The 17558-nt window shown below is 40.1% G+C and overlaps 2 protein-coding genes across 2 annotated transcripts in view; one reads left to right on the forward strand and one right to left on the reverse strand.

The window, feature by feature from the left end:
- The window catches only part of LOC148161002 (uncharacterized), a 3520-nt gene extending 1887 nt beyond the window's left edge, over window positions 1-1633 (reverse strand). Inside the window, exons 1-2 of the mRNA XM_088003689.1 lie at window positions 1467-1633; window positions 143-226 (exon numbers count right to left, since the gene is read on the reverse strand). Coding sequence (XP_087859815.1) covers window positions 143-226; window positions 1467-1580 — 198 coding nt within the window. The 5' untranslated portion in view covers window positions 1581-1633. The remainder of the gene's footprint in view (window positions 1-142; window positions 227-1466) is intronic.
- A 9018-nt stretch (window positions 1634-10651) lies between these two features.
- npbwr2b (neuropeptides B/W receptor 2b) lies at window positions 10652-14516 on the forward strand. Its single transcript, XM_088003690.1, has one exon. The coding sequence runs from the start codon at window positions 11303-11305 to the stop codon at window positions 12299-12301; it is 999 nt and encodes a 332-aa protein (XP_087859816.1). The 5' UTR covers window positions 10652-11302; the 3' UTR covers window positions 12302-14516.
- Window positions 14517-17558: the final 3042 nt, after the last annotated feature.

Here is a 17558-nt window from a genome sequence, read left to right on the forward strand (position 1 = left end):
AGAGAGAGACAACACTCCTTACAGTTCCACATCCCCACGCAGATAAAGACAAATAAAACTGACTTGCCAAATACAAGTTCAGCTGAACCCTTATGATCGCTCTAACACTAGATTCAGTCATTTTAGATCTGGCAAAACTTACCATTAGCCACTGCAATCTAAAACTTGATGGCCGATGACCCCCTTCACCAGAGCTTATGTAGGTGGATAACAGACAGGTGATGTTCTGAAAGAGATCAGATTTTCAAACATTAAAATATGTAATTCACCCTGAGCAGAGTTGTATCTGAACATTCAAACTTTTAGTACAAGTCTCTTGAATGGATCATGAATCAATCAATCAAATTTTATTTGTACAGCACATTTCAGCAGAAAGGCATTTCAAAGGGCTTTACATAATTAAAAACAGAAACACAGAGTCATGCAACATTTAATAAACAGTGAAACAGATAAAAAGTAAAGTCAAAAACATTAAAAACATTGAAGACATTAAAACCGCCTAATTTAGCTATAAGCAACTCTAAACAGGTGGGTTTTAAGTTGAGATTTAAAGGCACCCAGTGTTTCAGCTGTTCTGAAACTGAATATAACCACAAGCATGTATGTGCAGAACAGTGGTGAATTGAACATGGTAGAAAGCAATAAAAATATAAAACATAAAAATCTAAACAAAAACCTCAACATTTCAAAATTAAACCGATAAACTTAAAAATTGTTTTTGAACTACAATTATTTATGGAAAAACAAGTACAATAACAAAATACATCTTTAGAGCAGAGGAATATATGTATTTAAAAAATAAGAAAGCTCAAGTCTGTTCATGGACTAATAGGAATAATGGACAATCCTCTGAGTGTTTCAGCCAGAAAAAAATACTAGAAATCCATAGCTAGCAGGTGGACATTTATGTGGACATTGCAAGCACATTTAAAGCTCTAACAGCAAAGGTTTCCGCAGGTTCCTCTGACTCAAATTAATACTTATTATTATTAATAAATGAAGAATCTGTATTACGATAGAAAGCCACAAAAGTGTGTGTGCATCCAATGTCCACTCTGCATTTACCTACATAATAACAGTACTGAAATAAAATAATAATAAAAAAACATTTAAATAGACTTATGTTTGGCCCCATTGTTTACAATCCACTAAACCTCAGACTTCAGAGTTTGTATGGCACCAGATGCTGAATTTACATCAGTCCAACTTTTTTCCAGGGAGCTTTAACAACCTCAGGAGGAGCAAAACTGTGACATTTATGGGGTCCGTTTTTTGCCTTGACAGCAGCTTTGTGACCCTTACACTGCTTCATGTGATGTTAGCATGATTTGAGTACATCAATTACATAGAAACGTGACCGAACATAGAAAAAAATGTTTTTTTTTTAAGTCTGATGATTTTAATTTGCATCTTTTTATTTCGATTTTTATTTTGATTTAGACGGATGAAAATAGACTGAATCTTACCTTTTTCAAATTAAGCAGATCCAAATCAGGAATCTTCCCGCTTCTCTTGAAAGAACAGTTTGAAGTTTTCCCAGACACAAGATCTCGCGTGATCTTCCGTAATTTCGCTAGCATCTCGCGTGATCTTCCATAATTTCGCTAGCATCTCGCGTGATCTTTCGTAATCTCGCCAGTATCTCGCGTGATCTCCGGGTCTCGCTAGACCCTCTTCGGCGGGAGATCAGTCTGACTAAATTGAATCACGTTGTCTCAACTCGAATACATTTTTATTAACGCTAGGTTGTTGAATTTTATGTTTATTTGACGTGATTTTGTCATATTTGCATTTGAAACATAAAATAATTCTGTTAAACATGTTATTTTTTATAAATGCAATAACCACTTCAATTCAGTTGTGCTTTGACACAAGCATGGAGCAAGCAGGAAATGGTGCAAATGTTAGAAAAACGCTGATTAATTACCAGCTAACCATCACTTCATGTGATGTTAACACATGTTAGCCACTGACATGAGTACATCAATTACATAGTGTGAAGGTATCACTGTTAAATAAGTTGGTTTCAACTAAATTTGCATTCATCTTAATCAAGTAAAGTCAATTATTTGGTCCAAAACATTGCAAATTAGTTGGTCTGGTTCTATTAAATTACATTGGGTCCAACTAAAGTAAATAAGTTGAATCGGGATCTGCCGTGATCTCGCTCGTCGCCTCCAGCACAAGATCAGTCTGACTATAATGAATCGTGTTATCTCAACATGATTCAATTTCATAAACGTTAAGTTGATGAATTTCTTGTTTGTTCAACATGATTTTATCACGTTTTTGTTTAAAACATGAAATTATTGTGTTAAAAGTACATGATATTTTTTTATTAATCTAATAACCCCCTAAGTTCATTTTTTTGAGTGTATTATGAAAGAAAAGGACAAATTGTTTTGCTCCATCAGGATTTTAAGAACAGGCACCGGCTACAGAGACATAGTTTAACATCTGATTAAAATGAATTAAATCAGTTTTATGTGCATGCTTTAAAACCAGCAGAAAATTACATTTCATTTAACCAAAATTACAAATGGTAAATGATGGCATCCCAGGACAAAAAGGGTAAAAACCAGAACCCTGATAACTAAAATATTGAGCCTGCTGTTCAATGAAACACCAATAAACCTGCAGTCTGGGAAGGAATCGCTCTGCTGGGAACATCTGAACATCGATGATGGAGTTTGGTTATTATCGGCTTTATGTGAGAGGGAGAAGCTTAAATCCTATCATGGATTTAAAAATAGAAGAAATGTGAGTTCTCATTCCAAGTCTTATTGCTCTCACTGCACTGCATCAAATAAACTGAACGTTTTTAACTCAATTTATTTTAAGTTCTTGATAGTAAAAGTCCAGCCATGAGGTAACAACTACGTGGTCTAATTTAGAAAGCAGCTCTCTAGTTTTATTATAAATGTCGTCATTTTCTGGTGACACTTTGCCAGTATGCCGATGTTACTGAACAGAAGCGTGAAGTCTCAAGTCTTATTTGTGCAAAGCTTTCAGATTATTATGATCTATTTTCAGTTATATTTGGAGACTTGGCAACAAAAGCTTGATGTGTGTTTGTTTAGCAACGGGATCCGCCGTGGCGTGTGTGTAAGAGTGTCGCTGTGAGTCAACAACCAGAGGACGGTCGATTATTCTGCCCTCTCAGGCTTTTAGAAGCCACTTCCTTCTAGATTTACAGGTTGTGGATGAATTTGAACATGTTCTGCTTTATTTAAAGCAGAACATCGAAGCTGAGAGAGTTTCTTGGCTTCAGTCCTGCAGAGCGTGATTCATCAGTTTTAGAACATTTATGTTCCCTGGAAGTCTTAATGTGCGCTCGCGGGTTAGCGACAGCGTTTTACTGGCAGCCAGCAGGATGTGTCTTTAGAGCTTTAACAATATTATATTAGGAAAACTCTCCTTCCCTTACTGTAAAATGGAATCAGTTGAAAATATTGTTTTGTATCATTGAAATTAAACTGTCTCCTGCCGCAGATATTTCAGAGGTTTAAATGAGATTAATGTGGAGTTGGGCATTACTTTGGTTTTACAGCTAATCAAAAGGCCTGCCCTTTTGTTTCCCGTCTCAGTTATCAAATCATGACTGTGCAGCAAACAGAGAGATGGGTTACGGTTTTGATGTAATGTTGCGGCGCTACAGTGAGCCGTAAACAGACGGAGACACTGCTGACAACTGTAACCTCTAAATGATCCTCTGACAGGAGACAGAAACTGACCTGCTCTGTTTTACTTTAGGTAAGACTTTGGGTGTTGTGTTTAAATGGGAATCAAACATCTAAATGGGTTTTATACAAGCGGAAACACGGCCCATTCTAATGCAAATCGAAATACTCAAAGCAAAATGAATAGCTTTCTCCCTCCTCAAAGAGTGAGAGAAAATGATTATATTAGGTATTTCAAAAATTAGACATGCCCATTTTAATCAAACTAGTTTTATTGTTTATTTAGAGCAGGGGTCCCCAAGCTACGACCTCATTTGGTCCAGCCCCCTGAACAATACCAGAGAGCATTCAGTGTTTTTTTTCATATATATGTGGATTTTTCTTCAACCACCAGGGGGCTCTTGAGCAGATATAAAACTTAGTTTCCCTCAATGGAATATATACCAGTCAGTACCAGTCACCGTTTCGCTCACGGTTTTTTTCCATTTGCATTCTGGGTAAAAATCTATCTACAAACGCGAATATGTCGTCGGCAGTAATCCAGCCGCCCCCCCCTGCCCCTCTACAGTTTCACTCTCCCTCCACCACCCCCCCACCCCAGTCAACAAAACTTCTTTTCTAAGGTTTCTTTCTCGAAAAACTAAGACCGGCCTCCGACCAGAAAAGGGAACAGTCATGTGGCCCTCGCAGGAAAAAGTTTGGGGACCCCTGATTTAGAGTCTCTGGGAACTGAATTCAATTCAGAAAACTTTGCTGACCCTAAATGGAAACTAAATAACTAAATAACAGGATGTTTGGACTGTGTTCTAAACCTCTTTAGTGTTTTTGCTTTAGAAACAGCATTTTGAAGTTACCAAGTGGTCCTGCTTTGATCACCTGATTATTGGTCATCGGTTTAGTTATTTTTGGATCATCTGAATGGTAGTGTTGTGTTTTATTTCACATCGTTCTGGTTTTGGTTTCCATTTTAAAACATTTTATTTCACTTTAAACTGAAAAGCCTTCATTTTTTTCTTTCTTATATGAGCACATGTTTAAAAGAGTAGCTGAAAAAATAAACATCACTGCCTCTTTGTTCTTTATATTCATTTATTGCTGTTGTGAAATAATTAATTCATGTTGCAAGGCAAGAACTGTCCACTTTGAGATGATAGTTTCATGTTATAGTGAGACATAAACTAAATGCAGGCACTGCAGAATAAACCCAGTCTATCGCTTATTCTGCAGAGAGAGCAGAAACAATGCGGCGGTCCCAATAGAGAGCTATAATCAATTTTCCTTGCATGTTAAAAATGGATTGCTCTTTGTTTGTTGTTGGTATTGAACTGACCTCTTCAAAGATAAGGCAATTGTATTCTTACCTTGTTCACACTTGGATCCAAACAGACGGGATCCATCTGTCACATGACCGGCCATCCATCAGCGGCGGCTGACAGGCTTTCAAGGCTAATGCTAATTCCTCCCAGTGGTTAAACAGCCAACACACTTTGAAAGAGCACTTTTACTTCTGAAGAGCATTTAGAGTCTAGGAAGCAGAAATGTTCAACAGCTGCTCTTCAAATGTTTGTACACAACATTAAATTATTACAAAGTGTTGAATTTTACAGGTTTTCAATTGATTATCACACCATGTAGAATCGTTATAGTATAATAACTCACATCCAGTGTTTTCTTTATCCATGTACTTTTTTAAACCCACAGACTTGCAGCTAACAAAGCTCCCTTCGAGTTTCTGTGGGACTTTTACAGTCGACTCTCACCATCTGTTTGCAGATTTCTTCATAGAACATATCTAAGATATGGAACAGAAAACATAGATTGGAAGCTGAATTACATAAACTGTAGTTGACACACAATAGGCTGCAGTTTTCATAGCTGTCAGTTCAGAAGTGGCATTTATTTTCCTTGGTAGTGATTGGATTAAGCTGTATTTGGTGGTTAAATATCACTGCATATAAACTCTGGGTGTGAAAAGCAAACCGACTCCATGATTGAACTTTTCTTTTCTGAGGTGGGATGGCTAAAACAAACAACTTCAGTGTTTTTTAAAAAGAAGAAGAATTGGTGCATGTATCTGAGTTAAAGGTGGATTTTCTTTTGTTGGCACATAAAGACAAACATCCCTAACAAGTTGAAGAGACGTGAGCCTCAGGCAGGAGTTCATCTGGGTATCTGACCATTATTCTTTGAAGACAGTTCATTTGAATGTTTAGGTTGTTTAGACTTAAAAGCTGGGGCTAATCCAGCTGCTAAATGTTAGTCCACTTTCTCTGTTCCAAAGCCATTTTTGATTTGTCGCTGTGAAAACGCAGTAAGGTCCTATTTTTACAATGACTTCCTTATAATTATTACACTGAACCATTTCAGCAGTGAAATGGATCAGGACTCTGTGGAGAGAAGAGGCAGGTTGGAATGTGAAGAAATAACTCAGTCTGTCTAACCTGCAGCTCTGCAGCAGCAGAGAGGAAGCTGCAGCTGCAGGGACATCAGAGACACCAAACATTTTCCTTTGTGAGCAACACAGACACTGAAATACCTCACAGAAATCCAAACTCCACCAGCATGGGCAAACACAGATGTCAGAATACTTATCAGAGATGGAGGGCGAGGTTTGGAGATATCAGGAAAAATGCACAGAAGAAACGGAGATAAAACCACGTGGATAAGTTTGTTCCCATGATAAGTTGTTAAAAAACATGACAAGCCTTCTTCAGAAGCAGGTTAACATCAAGCTTTTGGAAAGAATCATGGAAATGTAGAACTTTAAAATACTCTGTGCCAGGAAGCCAACCATTACCAATGAGCTCCACAGATTGAGCCGGCCAGAATGATAACAGAAGCTTGTTGATGGCTTCAGAGAGCGCATGCTTTCTCTGCTACATGAAATATCAATGACTATTTGGGGGCATATTTACCACTTTCTGCTTGCATGCATAGTTCAGACTCTGTTTGGATTAACTAAGAACAGAATAAATATTACATTTTTTCAGAACATTGCACTAAATCATTTCTATGCGTCTTCACTTCATCTGCTCGTTTTCCTGCAGCTCTTCTCCAGCCTCACTTCTCCTTCCACAGCAGTTTGTGAAACTTTCAGTGACGAGCCGTAATCATCTTCTGAAACATAAATGATTCGGCTTGATTTGATTGAGCTGCGATGCTTCAGAGGGAACAACACTGCTTATTAAAGATGCAGTCGACATGAAAAAATGCCATAATGTATTGAGTCACCGGTGCTTGAAAGACTCAGCTCTGTTTTCATATGCCTCTGCACATTTCTGAGAAAATGTTATCGATGGAAACATGATTTAGAACTGTTCCCTGACGGTTTTCTTGTAATTACGTTGATTAATTTAACTGGAAAAACAACTAAAGTCACACAGATGTGATGAATGAATATCTACTGTTAGAAAAACTGAGTTGTGATTTTCCAGCAGTGCAGGTGTGCATCTATATTTAGTCCGGTGTTCGTCATCCAGAGTGACTTTGATCTGGGCAGGTTTGGACTTGGAAAGCTCCCAGTTGTCCTCCATCGATCCATCGATCAGTGTGTCACTGCATCGTTGTATGGGCCGGATCGCTCGGCATGAAGGTGATCCGATCGATTCTGACCACGTCTGGCAGTTTAAAGTGATCATTAAACCAATTTGTGGGTAGATTTCCTGCTGCCTATGAGGAAATATCACAGCTTTTTAGTCCCATTCATTCCTGTCTTCCAGAAAAGTTCTTCACTTTGGACTTCATTCATTCATCTGTCTTCCTTTACATATAAAATATGGGGTGGCAGGGTTAACAGATTCGCAGGGGAAACCCAGACATCCTCACTATCTGTGTCTCCACTGACCATATAATTGTGCAATTTGAAAATAAATTGATGGAAACACAGCAATTTAGAATTTTTGAAAAAAAAAGGTTTATTTAGCAAAAATGCAATGGAAACAGTTTTCTCACATCACACTAGTGACAGGAACAACAACAGGATGTTACCACTGGTGCAAACCATGAAGAAGAAGACAGGAAGTAGTTGGAGGATGATGGCTTATTATGACTTATAATGTGAACAAACATATTCACATGTGATTTAACTGAAACACAGCAATTGCAAAATTGTGTTTTTTGTTCACAGGCTGCTTGGAAAAAAGGCAAAACAGAGAAAATGGCCTTGTTTTCAGTTTGGGTTTTTCTAAACTTTCAAAGATTCAGACAGACCTTCCAGCTATTTATATGTTAACCCACTAAAAAATAAACAAAAAACAAGAAGAGGAACAAACAAGAAAAGGGCTTCTTTTTGCCAAAAATATAATTGCACACCTTAGAAGAAGATGCTCTCTTTGATTTCAGCATGTAAAAACATTGCAGATTCAGATTTTTTTCATTTTACAGCAAGTCACAATAAAAACAACACAAATAATATTTAACTCCACTGCTTCAACCAATGGAGGTTAAAAAATACCAAACCTGTTGATCAAAAACTTCAAGTACTGGTAAGACAATAAATAAACCAAGAAATATTGAAGTAAGACTCAAGTTTCTCATATTGCATATATCGTATTATCTTTCTAATATAATTAAGTAGTTGGCAAGGAAGAATTCAAATCCTGTCCTTTAGTTAAAAAGATCCGACATGAATTGACATGAAAACTCCTGAAAACAACTGAGCCATTAAATATTTTGGAGAACTTCAGTGACTGGAGCAAAGTGTTGTTCGCTCTCAGCTCCGCTGGATCCCATCAGGAGTTTCATTACATGGAGGCTGTTGCTTGGACTGATGATGTGCATCCTGATGCAGTCAGCAGCATTAAGAGCCACACATCCTCAGGCACGTTGCATGAGGGATCTGAATAAAACAATGATACCAAAGAGAAAATGAAGCATTAACAGAACTCACTGTGGCCTCACACCGACTCCATTTCTGAGGCAATTATTGGATATCAATACTAAACATGTTCCTAAACCGAGGGCCGGATTTAACAATCCTTCACCTGAAAGTGTAAATAAATTGAATCTTTTTATGGAATCTGTTTTTACTCTCATCTCTGGTGAGCTCTGCAGTGCTATAGACTCACTGCAGCTAGATGCTACGAACTGCGGTTGCTCTTGATTTCCCTTAGGTCAGCAAAGCAGCATCATTACCATATCAAAGCTGAGCTTCAAACTCCATCCATTTGTTATTATCTGGTAAATGTGGGGTCGGGTCATGGAGGCAGCAGCCTGAGCAGAGAGTCACAAACTGTTCCCAGGTCAGAAACAGCATCCCTCCAGCATGTCCTGGATGTCCTGGACGTCCTGGGTGTCCTGGGTGTCCTGGGTGTCCTGGACGTCCTGGGTGTCCTGGACGTCCTGGGTCTCCTGGGTGTCCTGGACGTCCTGGACGTCCTGGGTGTCCTGGGTGTCCTGGACGTCCTGGACGTCCTGGGTGTCCTGGGTGTCCTGGACGTCCTGGACGTCCTGGGTCTCCTGGGTGTCCTGGACGTCCTGGACGTCCTGGGTGCCCTGGGTGTCCTGGACGTCCTGGGTGTCCTGGACGTCCTGGGTGTCCTGGTGTCCTGGATGTCCTGGGTGCCCTGGGTGTCCTGGACGTCCTGGGTGTCCTGGACGTCCTGGGTGTCCTGGTGTCCTGGATGTCCTGGGTGTGCTGGGTGTCCTGGATGTCCTGGGTGTCCTGGACGTCCTGGACGTCCTGGGTGTCCTGGATGTGCTGGGTGTCCTGGGTGTCCTCCTGGTGGGACGAGACCAGAACACCTCACCAGGGAGGAGGGCTGGGTTCAGGAGGCATCCTAAGCAGAAACCACCTCAACTGGCTCCTCTCCATGTGGAGGAGCAGCTGCTTCCTGTGTTGGTTGGTAACATGGGCAGCTGCCTACAGGGTGGTGTTAGAAGGGAAACTAACCAGGAGCAGGATTTTCAGTTTCAGAAGTCAACATTTCTGGATCTCAGACTCTTTCTTCTTTTTTCTAGAACATTTCTGAGATTAATCTCAGATTTTCTGAGTTGTTTTTTGTTTTTTTTCTTGCAGATTTTTATTTTAGTTTTGGAGCTCAGAAATTTCTGTTTTCTCTGGAAATGTTCTGAGTTTAACATAAAGATTTCTGAGATATTTTTCTTGCAAATTGTCCATTTTGAAGCTCAGAATTTTTTTATTTTTGGCAAAAATGCAGTTCTACATGTTTTCTGCCTACAACAGCCCTGATACGCTGTCCCACCATGTGTGTCCTGAGGAATGGGGAGACTGATGATCAGTGCAGCCTGCAGATCTTCCAGTCAGAGGCTGAACCCGGCAGAAAAAGAAGAGAGAAAAAACCCTCTTTGACCTGCGCAGGACACCGTGGAGGCAGACAGGTTCGTCCGGGCAGATGGAGATCCACATGATTGACACGGGGATCTCGAAATGACGTCAGCCGGAGGCGCTGCCTTCCAGGAGCGCGTCGGCAGAGAGGGAGAGCGGCGCGGCGCGGCGCGGCGGAGAGCGGAGCGCGCCTCCAGACCCGACAGAGGGACTCCACCGGCGGCTCACACAGCGGTAAACTCACCTCCATTTACTTCACCGTTCAGTTTTACCTGATTCTCACACTTTTTTTCCAAATAGGATGCAGCGACGTCCTTTATTAAACTTTAGAAATCCGACCTTCTCAACAGGGAGGTTTTTATTTGCATGATTTTTTGCCTGTTTTTATTTAACGGATATATTTAAGAAAGAAAACTTCATTTAGTTATATTATCTTATGAAGCGTATTGAAGGAGAAATGGCGTGTTTTAATCGGGAAAGGTCATATTTAAAATATTCCGCCCTCTGTCCTGATTTGTCCGGTTAAAATGTGGTTTTGGTCCAAATCTGTACCTTTAAAATCTATTTCCACAGTTTGTCATCATACTAGTTCTCGTTGTTGACTCTGGTTAATTGTATCTCTTCCCATTTCTGGCAACTAATTCCTGTCCACATCTCCCTCCTGTTAGGTTACTCGATGCGCCACTCATGCGTAACGCACACTGGCAACCTCTCCAGAGCGTTTTACAGACAGAATGAAAGCAGCGTAAAACCAAACGGACCCGAGCTCTGCAGCTAAAAATCAGATTTTCAGTGTCTAACATCGAGGGAGGACAGGAACAGAGGCTGGGGGACACCTGTCTCTGATTAGGACCAGAGAGGCATCTCCTATTACAGAAAGTCATTTTTCATTTTTTAAAATAACAAATAAAAGCAAAGATCAAGGGAATATAAAGACTAAAGGACTGTAAAGTAAACAGCAACCAAAGTACTGTGTTTGGAGAGCTTTAGCACCAAGAGCCCTCATTTCCTTTCAGAGAAGTCCTCTGGAGTGAAGTCTGTGTATTTTTTAAGTCAAGAGGGAGGTAAGAGCGCAAGTTGTTGGGTTCTGAGATGAAAAGATGTGGAATTGCTCCCAGTAAATTAAGCAGAGGATCACTTGTGATGAAATAAGCGCTGATCCTCCATCAGCCTGACCTTTTCTCCTGCCTTACAACTCAGGCTTCCCCCCCTGACTGATGAGGGAAGATGTTAGAAAACGAGCTTTAATTCAACTCTACTTTTTAAAAATATTTTTTCCTTTTGAAAATGTTGCCAGTGAAAACACCTTGATCTGAACTCGTACATCCGTGGAAACATGATGGAAAACGTGACCCATCTAAGAGGTGAGCTGCCGGTTTGCAACGACTCGGTGGACCCGTCGGGGAACAGCTCCGACCTGAACTGCATCATCCCGTACTTCAACGCCGACCTCTACATCATCCTGCCAATCATCTACTCTGTCATCTGCGCCGTGGGACTGACGGGCAACATGGCTGTCATATACGTCATCCTCAAAGCCCCGAAGATGAAAACGGTCACCAACATGTTCATCCTGAACCTGGCCATTGCAGACGACTTGTTCACCCTGGTGTTGCCGATCAGCATAGCTGACCATCTGCTGAACTACTGGCCGTTTGGTGAAGTTTTGTGCAAAGTTATCCTCAGCATTGACCACTACAACATATTCTCCAGCATCTATTTCCTGACGGTTATGAGCATCGATCGCTATCTGGTTGTCTGGGCAACGGTCAGTTCCAAGCGCATGCCGTACCGCACCTACAGAGCGGCCAAAATCATCTCGTTTTGCGTCTGGCTTCTCGTCATCTTCATCGTCATGCCCTTCACCGTTTTCGCCGGCGTCTACGTGAATCCACACGACGGCAGGAAGAGCTGCGTGCTGCTCCTGCCGATGCCGGAGGCTCTGTGGGTCAAAATGAGCCGGATCTACACGCTCATCCTGGGCTTCGCCATTCCTGTCTCAACCATCTGCATTTTGTACACCATGATGCTCTACAAGTTGCGGAACATGAGGCTGAACAGCAACGCCAAGGCTCTGGACAAGGCGAAGAAGAAGGTCACCATCATGGTCTTCATCGTGGTGGCCGTGTGCTTGTTCTGCTGGACGCCGTACCACCTGAGCACCATCGTGGTTCTGACGACGGACCTGAGCAGCACGCCTTTGGTGATCGGGATCTCCTACTTCATAACCAGCCTGAGCTACGCCAACTCCTGTCTCAACCCGTTCCTGTACGCCTTCCTGGACGACAGCTTCACAAAAGCTTTTAAGAAGATGATGGAATGCAGACCGGCCTGAACGTGGGAGACCCTGGACCTGACTTTAAACTCTGCGCTGTACTTTTTAAAGCTAGGAGGCAAAAAGTGGAGGTGAAATGATAAAGATGGACTTTTGGTTTTTGTTGCTAGTTAAAACTGCGGTGTATTTGTTGAAACTGTCAGTTTGTTGTGACAGTATGCTATGAGACAGATAACAGAAAACATCTGTCTCCTTTGCCGTCTCCCAGTGCTAGAAACCACCAATCAGGTTGAGTCTTAGTGTTGTCAATCATGCCCATGTGTGCACCACCCACTTACCAGCCCTTGCTCTCTGCGTCGCCCTGTTAACGCAGCCTGTCATGAATGCTAAGGCTAATTAGCATGGCTACTGATGACGACGGTTTTCCTGTAATGGTGAGTTGTTTCGCAAATTTAGCAGCACGTACAAGAGGGTGATTGGCAGCACTAAGACCCTCCTCCTGGCTCTGATTGGTTGTTTTCGGTGCAGCAGCAGCTCAGAGAGGAGGAAAAGGAGATTGATCTTTTCACAGATTGTCTGTTTCATATTCTGCTGTCCAGACATGGTCAGCGTTTTAACAAATAAGTAAAAAAAAAAAACAAAAACAAACAAAAAAGAAACATTTTGTTAAATAAAAGTTACAATGTGCAGCTTTAAAACTAATCTCTTACTGAATCTGTTTTGTTAGCTCCACATTGTATCTGCACAAAGTTTCATTTGGTTAAAAAATGAAAAAACAAAACAAGTTTTACTGGAATAACTAATAAAATTTAATTAGATAAATCGTAAGAAGCAGAGAGAACAAACATCTGTTGTTCATGAAAAGCTGTTTGGCTTCTCCACTTCTGTTATTCTGGAGGTAAAAGTGGAAACAAATTAAGGATTTTGTCATTTCAGCAACGAGCTTCTCTGTTAAGACACTTTGCCCCGTGTAGCGTTTATGGAAGTTATCACACAGTGGGAAACATTGTATTAAATAGATAAAGACAAAAGAAAACTCCATGTAATTTCTGACTGTAAAAGGTGGATGGCAGAACGGGTCACCTGTACTGGACACTGTCTGCTCTTCTGGGACCGAAGAAGAACTTTTAAGGCTCAAACGTGATCAGTCACATTTGGAAGGTAGCATGATGGGATTTTTATTTTCACAGCTTTTGTGTTTGAGTCATTTGATCTTATATGCAAAGAAACTGAATTTTGCTTTTCCCAAACAGAGCCGTGTTAGTGCAGACGCTAACATTCAGGTTTTGTCTTTCAACAAACGGGATAAAAGCAGGAAAAATTAACTCAGCATTTCTAAAAGATCAATGGGTTTTCCCTGTGTGTGTGTGTGTGTGTGTGTGCCTGTGTGTGTGTGTGTGTGTGTGTTTATCCCTCATGTGAATTGTTTTTTGTAACTCAGAAATGCACCTTACCGACCCTGGCAGCTGTACTGTAAGCCTAACATACACCAGGCATGGGACAGGAGGGCTATTTCAACTTGTGTCTGTTTCTCTGCACAGATTGTTGTGTTGGTGAGCTTTTGCTGCCCCCTGTTGCTGACAGGTGGTTTAACCTAACATGCAGCCGAGCCATTTGTTGAGAAGCCTTTTGCCAAGTCAGTAGGTGCCATGTGTATTTCTATTATCACTTCATTGCTAATATCATTAGTAACACCAGTAATACTGTTAGTTATTACTCTAACACATCATTTATTTGGAGCTAGAGAAATCTATACAGTTTGTTGTACATAAGTAAATACCAGAATTAGAGTTTTAAGAGAAGAGTTAGAGGTAATTTAGTATCAGTTAAATCATGGAATGCCTGTAAAATCCCTGAATTGTGCAGCAGAGTATGGAGGACAGGGCTCTGACTGCATCAACAGACTGATAAATACTGTAAATAGATGAGCCTTTTTGTATTTATCTGTACAGAAGAATGTATAGTCATAGTATTATATGATTATAAAATCCTAAAGAAATATTCAGCTTAAAGTGGCGTTTCATGAATGAAAACTTATCTGAGTTTGCAGTCATGAATCATTATTTAATGCATACTGTAAGAATAATCACAGTGCATTATTTGAAATGTTTATGTTGGAGCTGCTTTTAGTTCCCAATAACTTAAGAAATATAACTTTATTTTCCCAGTTGCAATCATGTATTTTTGGATTTTGAATCATGTATTTTTTGGAATCATTAGAACTGCGCAGAAAGATTAGATTTTTATAGATCCAGTGTACAATAAAACAACATGCATAACACGTTGCTCATGAGAGTTGTTATTGTTCTGCTGAGGATGAAGGAGTTTGGGTGATGTCACAGCGACCAGGTCGGAGGTCGCTGCGCTGTGTCACTGGAAGGTCACCGAGTCTGTTGCCACGGCAGCTCGTGGTGTCCAGGATGTACTGCTGATGATAAATCCTCCCAGGAAATAAATCACCACCAGGTTTACCAGAAAGTACAGGATGGATTAATAACTGCAGTTCATCACCTTTAGAAACGTTAAAGAGATTAAAGTAGAAGAACCAACTGAAATGCTTGACCCCTTATGGTGTAAAAAGCATCTTTCATTTGATTAGAATAATCTTTTTATAGTTCAGTAAAATCCAACCTTTAATTTAAGTGCTTTTACTCAGAATGGCGAATCTGAATCATTGCATTTCCACTATGGAAAACTTAGTTGATATTCCGTGAATGTCAAAAACCCCAACAATCCGATTGTGATGTTTACATTAAATAAGAAGCACAATTAAAATAACAGCAGTATGTTGCTAAAAAAACATTAGACCATCATCTTCCTACCACTTCCTGTCATCTTCTTTGTCGTTTCCACCAGTAGTAACATCCGGTTGTTGATTATGTGACTCATGATGCAAAAAAGTGATTCCATTGCAGTTTTGGAAAATATGCTAATTTTGATGCAGCCATAAAACCACTTCATTCAAGTGACTCGATTTGGCAGGAAGTACTAAAGAAATTCACAAAATCATGTTGTTTCAGTTCACATTTTCGCTGAACTTTCAAAAGCGAACAAATGTCAAACAGTTACCATGAAACGCTACAGAAAATATTACATTTTCTTTTCCACAGTAAGCAAACATCACCAGAGTTTAGCTGCAAATGAAGCAAAAATCATGTTTTCAGGAAGTCCTGGTCCATTCAGATCATCTTTGTTCCTTTCTATTAGGTTTAGGTTTGACAGAGATGAGAGACGGGAGGAGAAGAAGAAAATGCTGAACAATTTCTGTCTTTATTTGGACATTCATTTTGGATCATCAAACATCCAGGTGTTTATTAAAAACGTCCTCGTGGTTCAGAGTTCATGATGCCACGGACTCTGACTGGATTCCCAGGGTTGCCCACAGCATCACAGAACATCCATCACTGTGGCCTTGTAAAGCGTTTCTAGATATCCAGCCTTCATTTCACGCTAATTCCACCTGGACTGTTCCCCTGGCAACTGCCCAACCCAGATTCTTCCATCAAACCGTAAGACATGAGAGTGATTCATTTCTCCAAAAGGTGCCACTGCTGTAGTGTCTGCAGTCAGCATGCTGCATCAGAGAGCAGCTGCTCTGTCATGGAGGCCAGTGAAGCATCTTAAATGCTGAGCTGACCTGAAGGCTGCCAGACGTTTGGAGAGTCGACACGATGCAGGACTTTACTGGATCTGGTGACGGACCCAATCTTTCTGAAAGGGTTTGAAGAGACATTCGGCCTCCGTTGGTGGTGGATTTCACTCACCTGTGGTTATTACAGGAACCCTGGAATTCAAGGCCTTGGTTACAGGACATCAGACAACATTTTGCTTACTGGTTTTTACTAATACGTTATTATGTAAAATTGACTTTTTTTTTTAGCTTCACATCATGTTATAATGTTATCACCTAATAAAAACCTACCTGGAGTGTTGCCTTGACTCTTTCATGCATGTTTGAAAATCCTTTAATCTCCGTGGCAACCATTCAACTGTGCAAAATGCTTTGGTCGAGGATGAAGCTCCTGTAGTTTCAGAGCTTCCACCTCACAGAGCAGCTCTCCCCTACAACTCTCCCACTCAGCTCCTTCAGACTAGCCAGCAGCAATTAGCAAACATCTGGTGGAACTGCACATCTGCTGAGCTCATCATAGGAGATACTTGTCATTATAACGGTGATAAAAACATTGTCAAAGGGTTAATAGAGGAGCCATGTTGTGATTACTTCCTGCTCAGAAAGAGCAGGAGTTTTTATTTTAAAGAGACAGAGGCCCAATTTAAAGGCGTTAAATCATGAAGTCAAATTTCTTTTAAGTCATATTTGATATATACAATAAAATATAAACTTTATATTTCAAGTACAACATCACTTAATAGAGGAAAAACAAAGATTCTACAACAGAATGTACTCCCACATGGAACAAGAATATATTTCTTTTCATCAATTTGCATTTTTTGTTTTTTACCTCGTGTCCTCCTAAACATCTGTGCTGTCTTCCTTCTTTTTACTCCATTTCGTAAATTTTAAATTTATACATATTTTTTTTTTAAATTTAGTTCCATATATTGGATAACTTGGCCAGCTTCATGATCCATTTCTGTTTCACCTGTTCACACCAAATCCTGCACTTCTTATTCCAGGCATGTTTTCACATTCATGAGCTCATTCAGGCTTCTGCAGCATCTTTACCCAAGAACATCATCATCCACGGTCGGTGCAGGAGACTGGAGCATGATGCTTTCCTCTGATGGATGACTGCTCTGACAGCTAAGCTCTCGGTGCTCCAAGAAATCCACCTTTAATCCACCTGACAAGGGAAACCAGTTCCATTCAGGAATGTAGCTCATTTTTCTTGATTCAAATCAATTTAACCTCTAATCCCATCCAGCATTTTTATCTCATTTCTCTCTCCAGATATATGAGTCTTTACCTTCTTTTTTAGTTTTTGATAGATTTTTCTTTCTGCAAATTTGATGAATGCATCAGTATATATATATATATATATATATATATATATATATATATATATATATATATATATATATATATATATATATATATAAACTAAACATAACATTGGTTTTTTGTGTTTAAAACAAAAGCTATAAATTTAATTTTAAAGTAAATTTAATCAGGATAGGTGCTTTGTGAATTTTGTGTTGAAAGCCAATTTGGTCCTTTTTTTCTTTTTATGTTTCTCTATTAATGTAGTCAATCAGTTCCCAATGTGAGACGGATTAAAGGAGCCACAACATGGAGCCTTTACCCCTGTAATTATATCTATTTGCCACTAGAGGGCAGCGTTGATCTTAGTAAATC

Source organism: Poecilia mexicana, unplaced genomic scaffold, assembly GCF_051168715.1.
Source record: "Poecilia mexicana isolate PSO_F unplaced genomic scaffold, ASM5116871v1 scaffold_2, whole genome shotgun sequence".
NCBI lineage: Eukaryota > Metazoa > Chordata > Actinopteri > Cyprinodontiformes > Poeciliidae > Poecilia > Poecilia mexicana.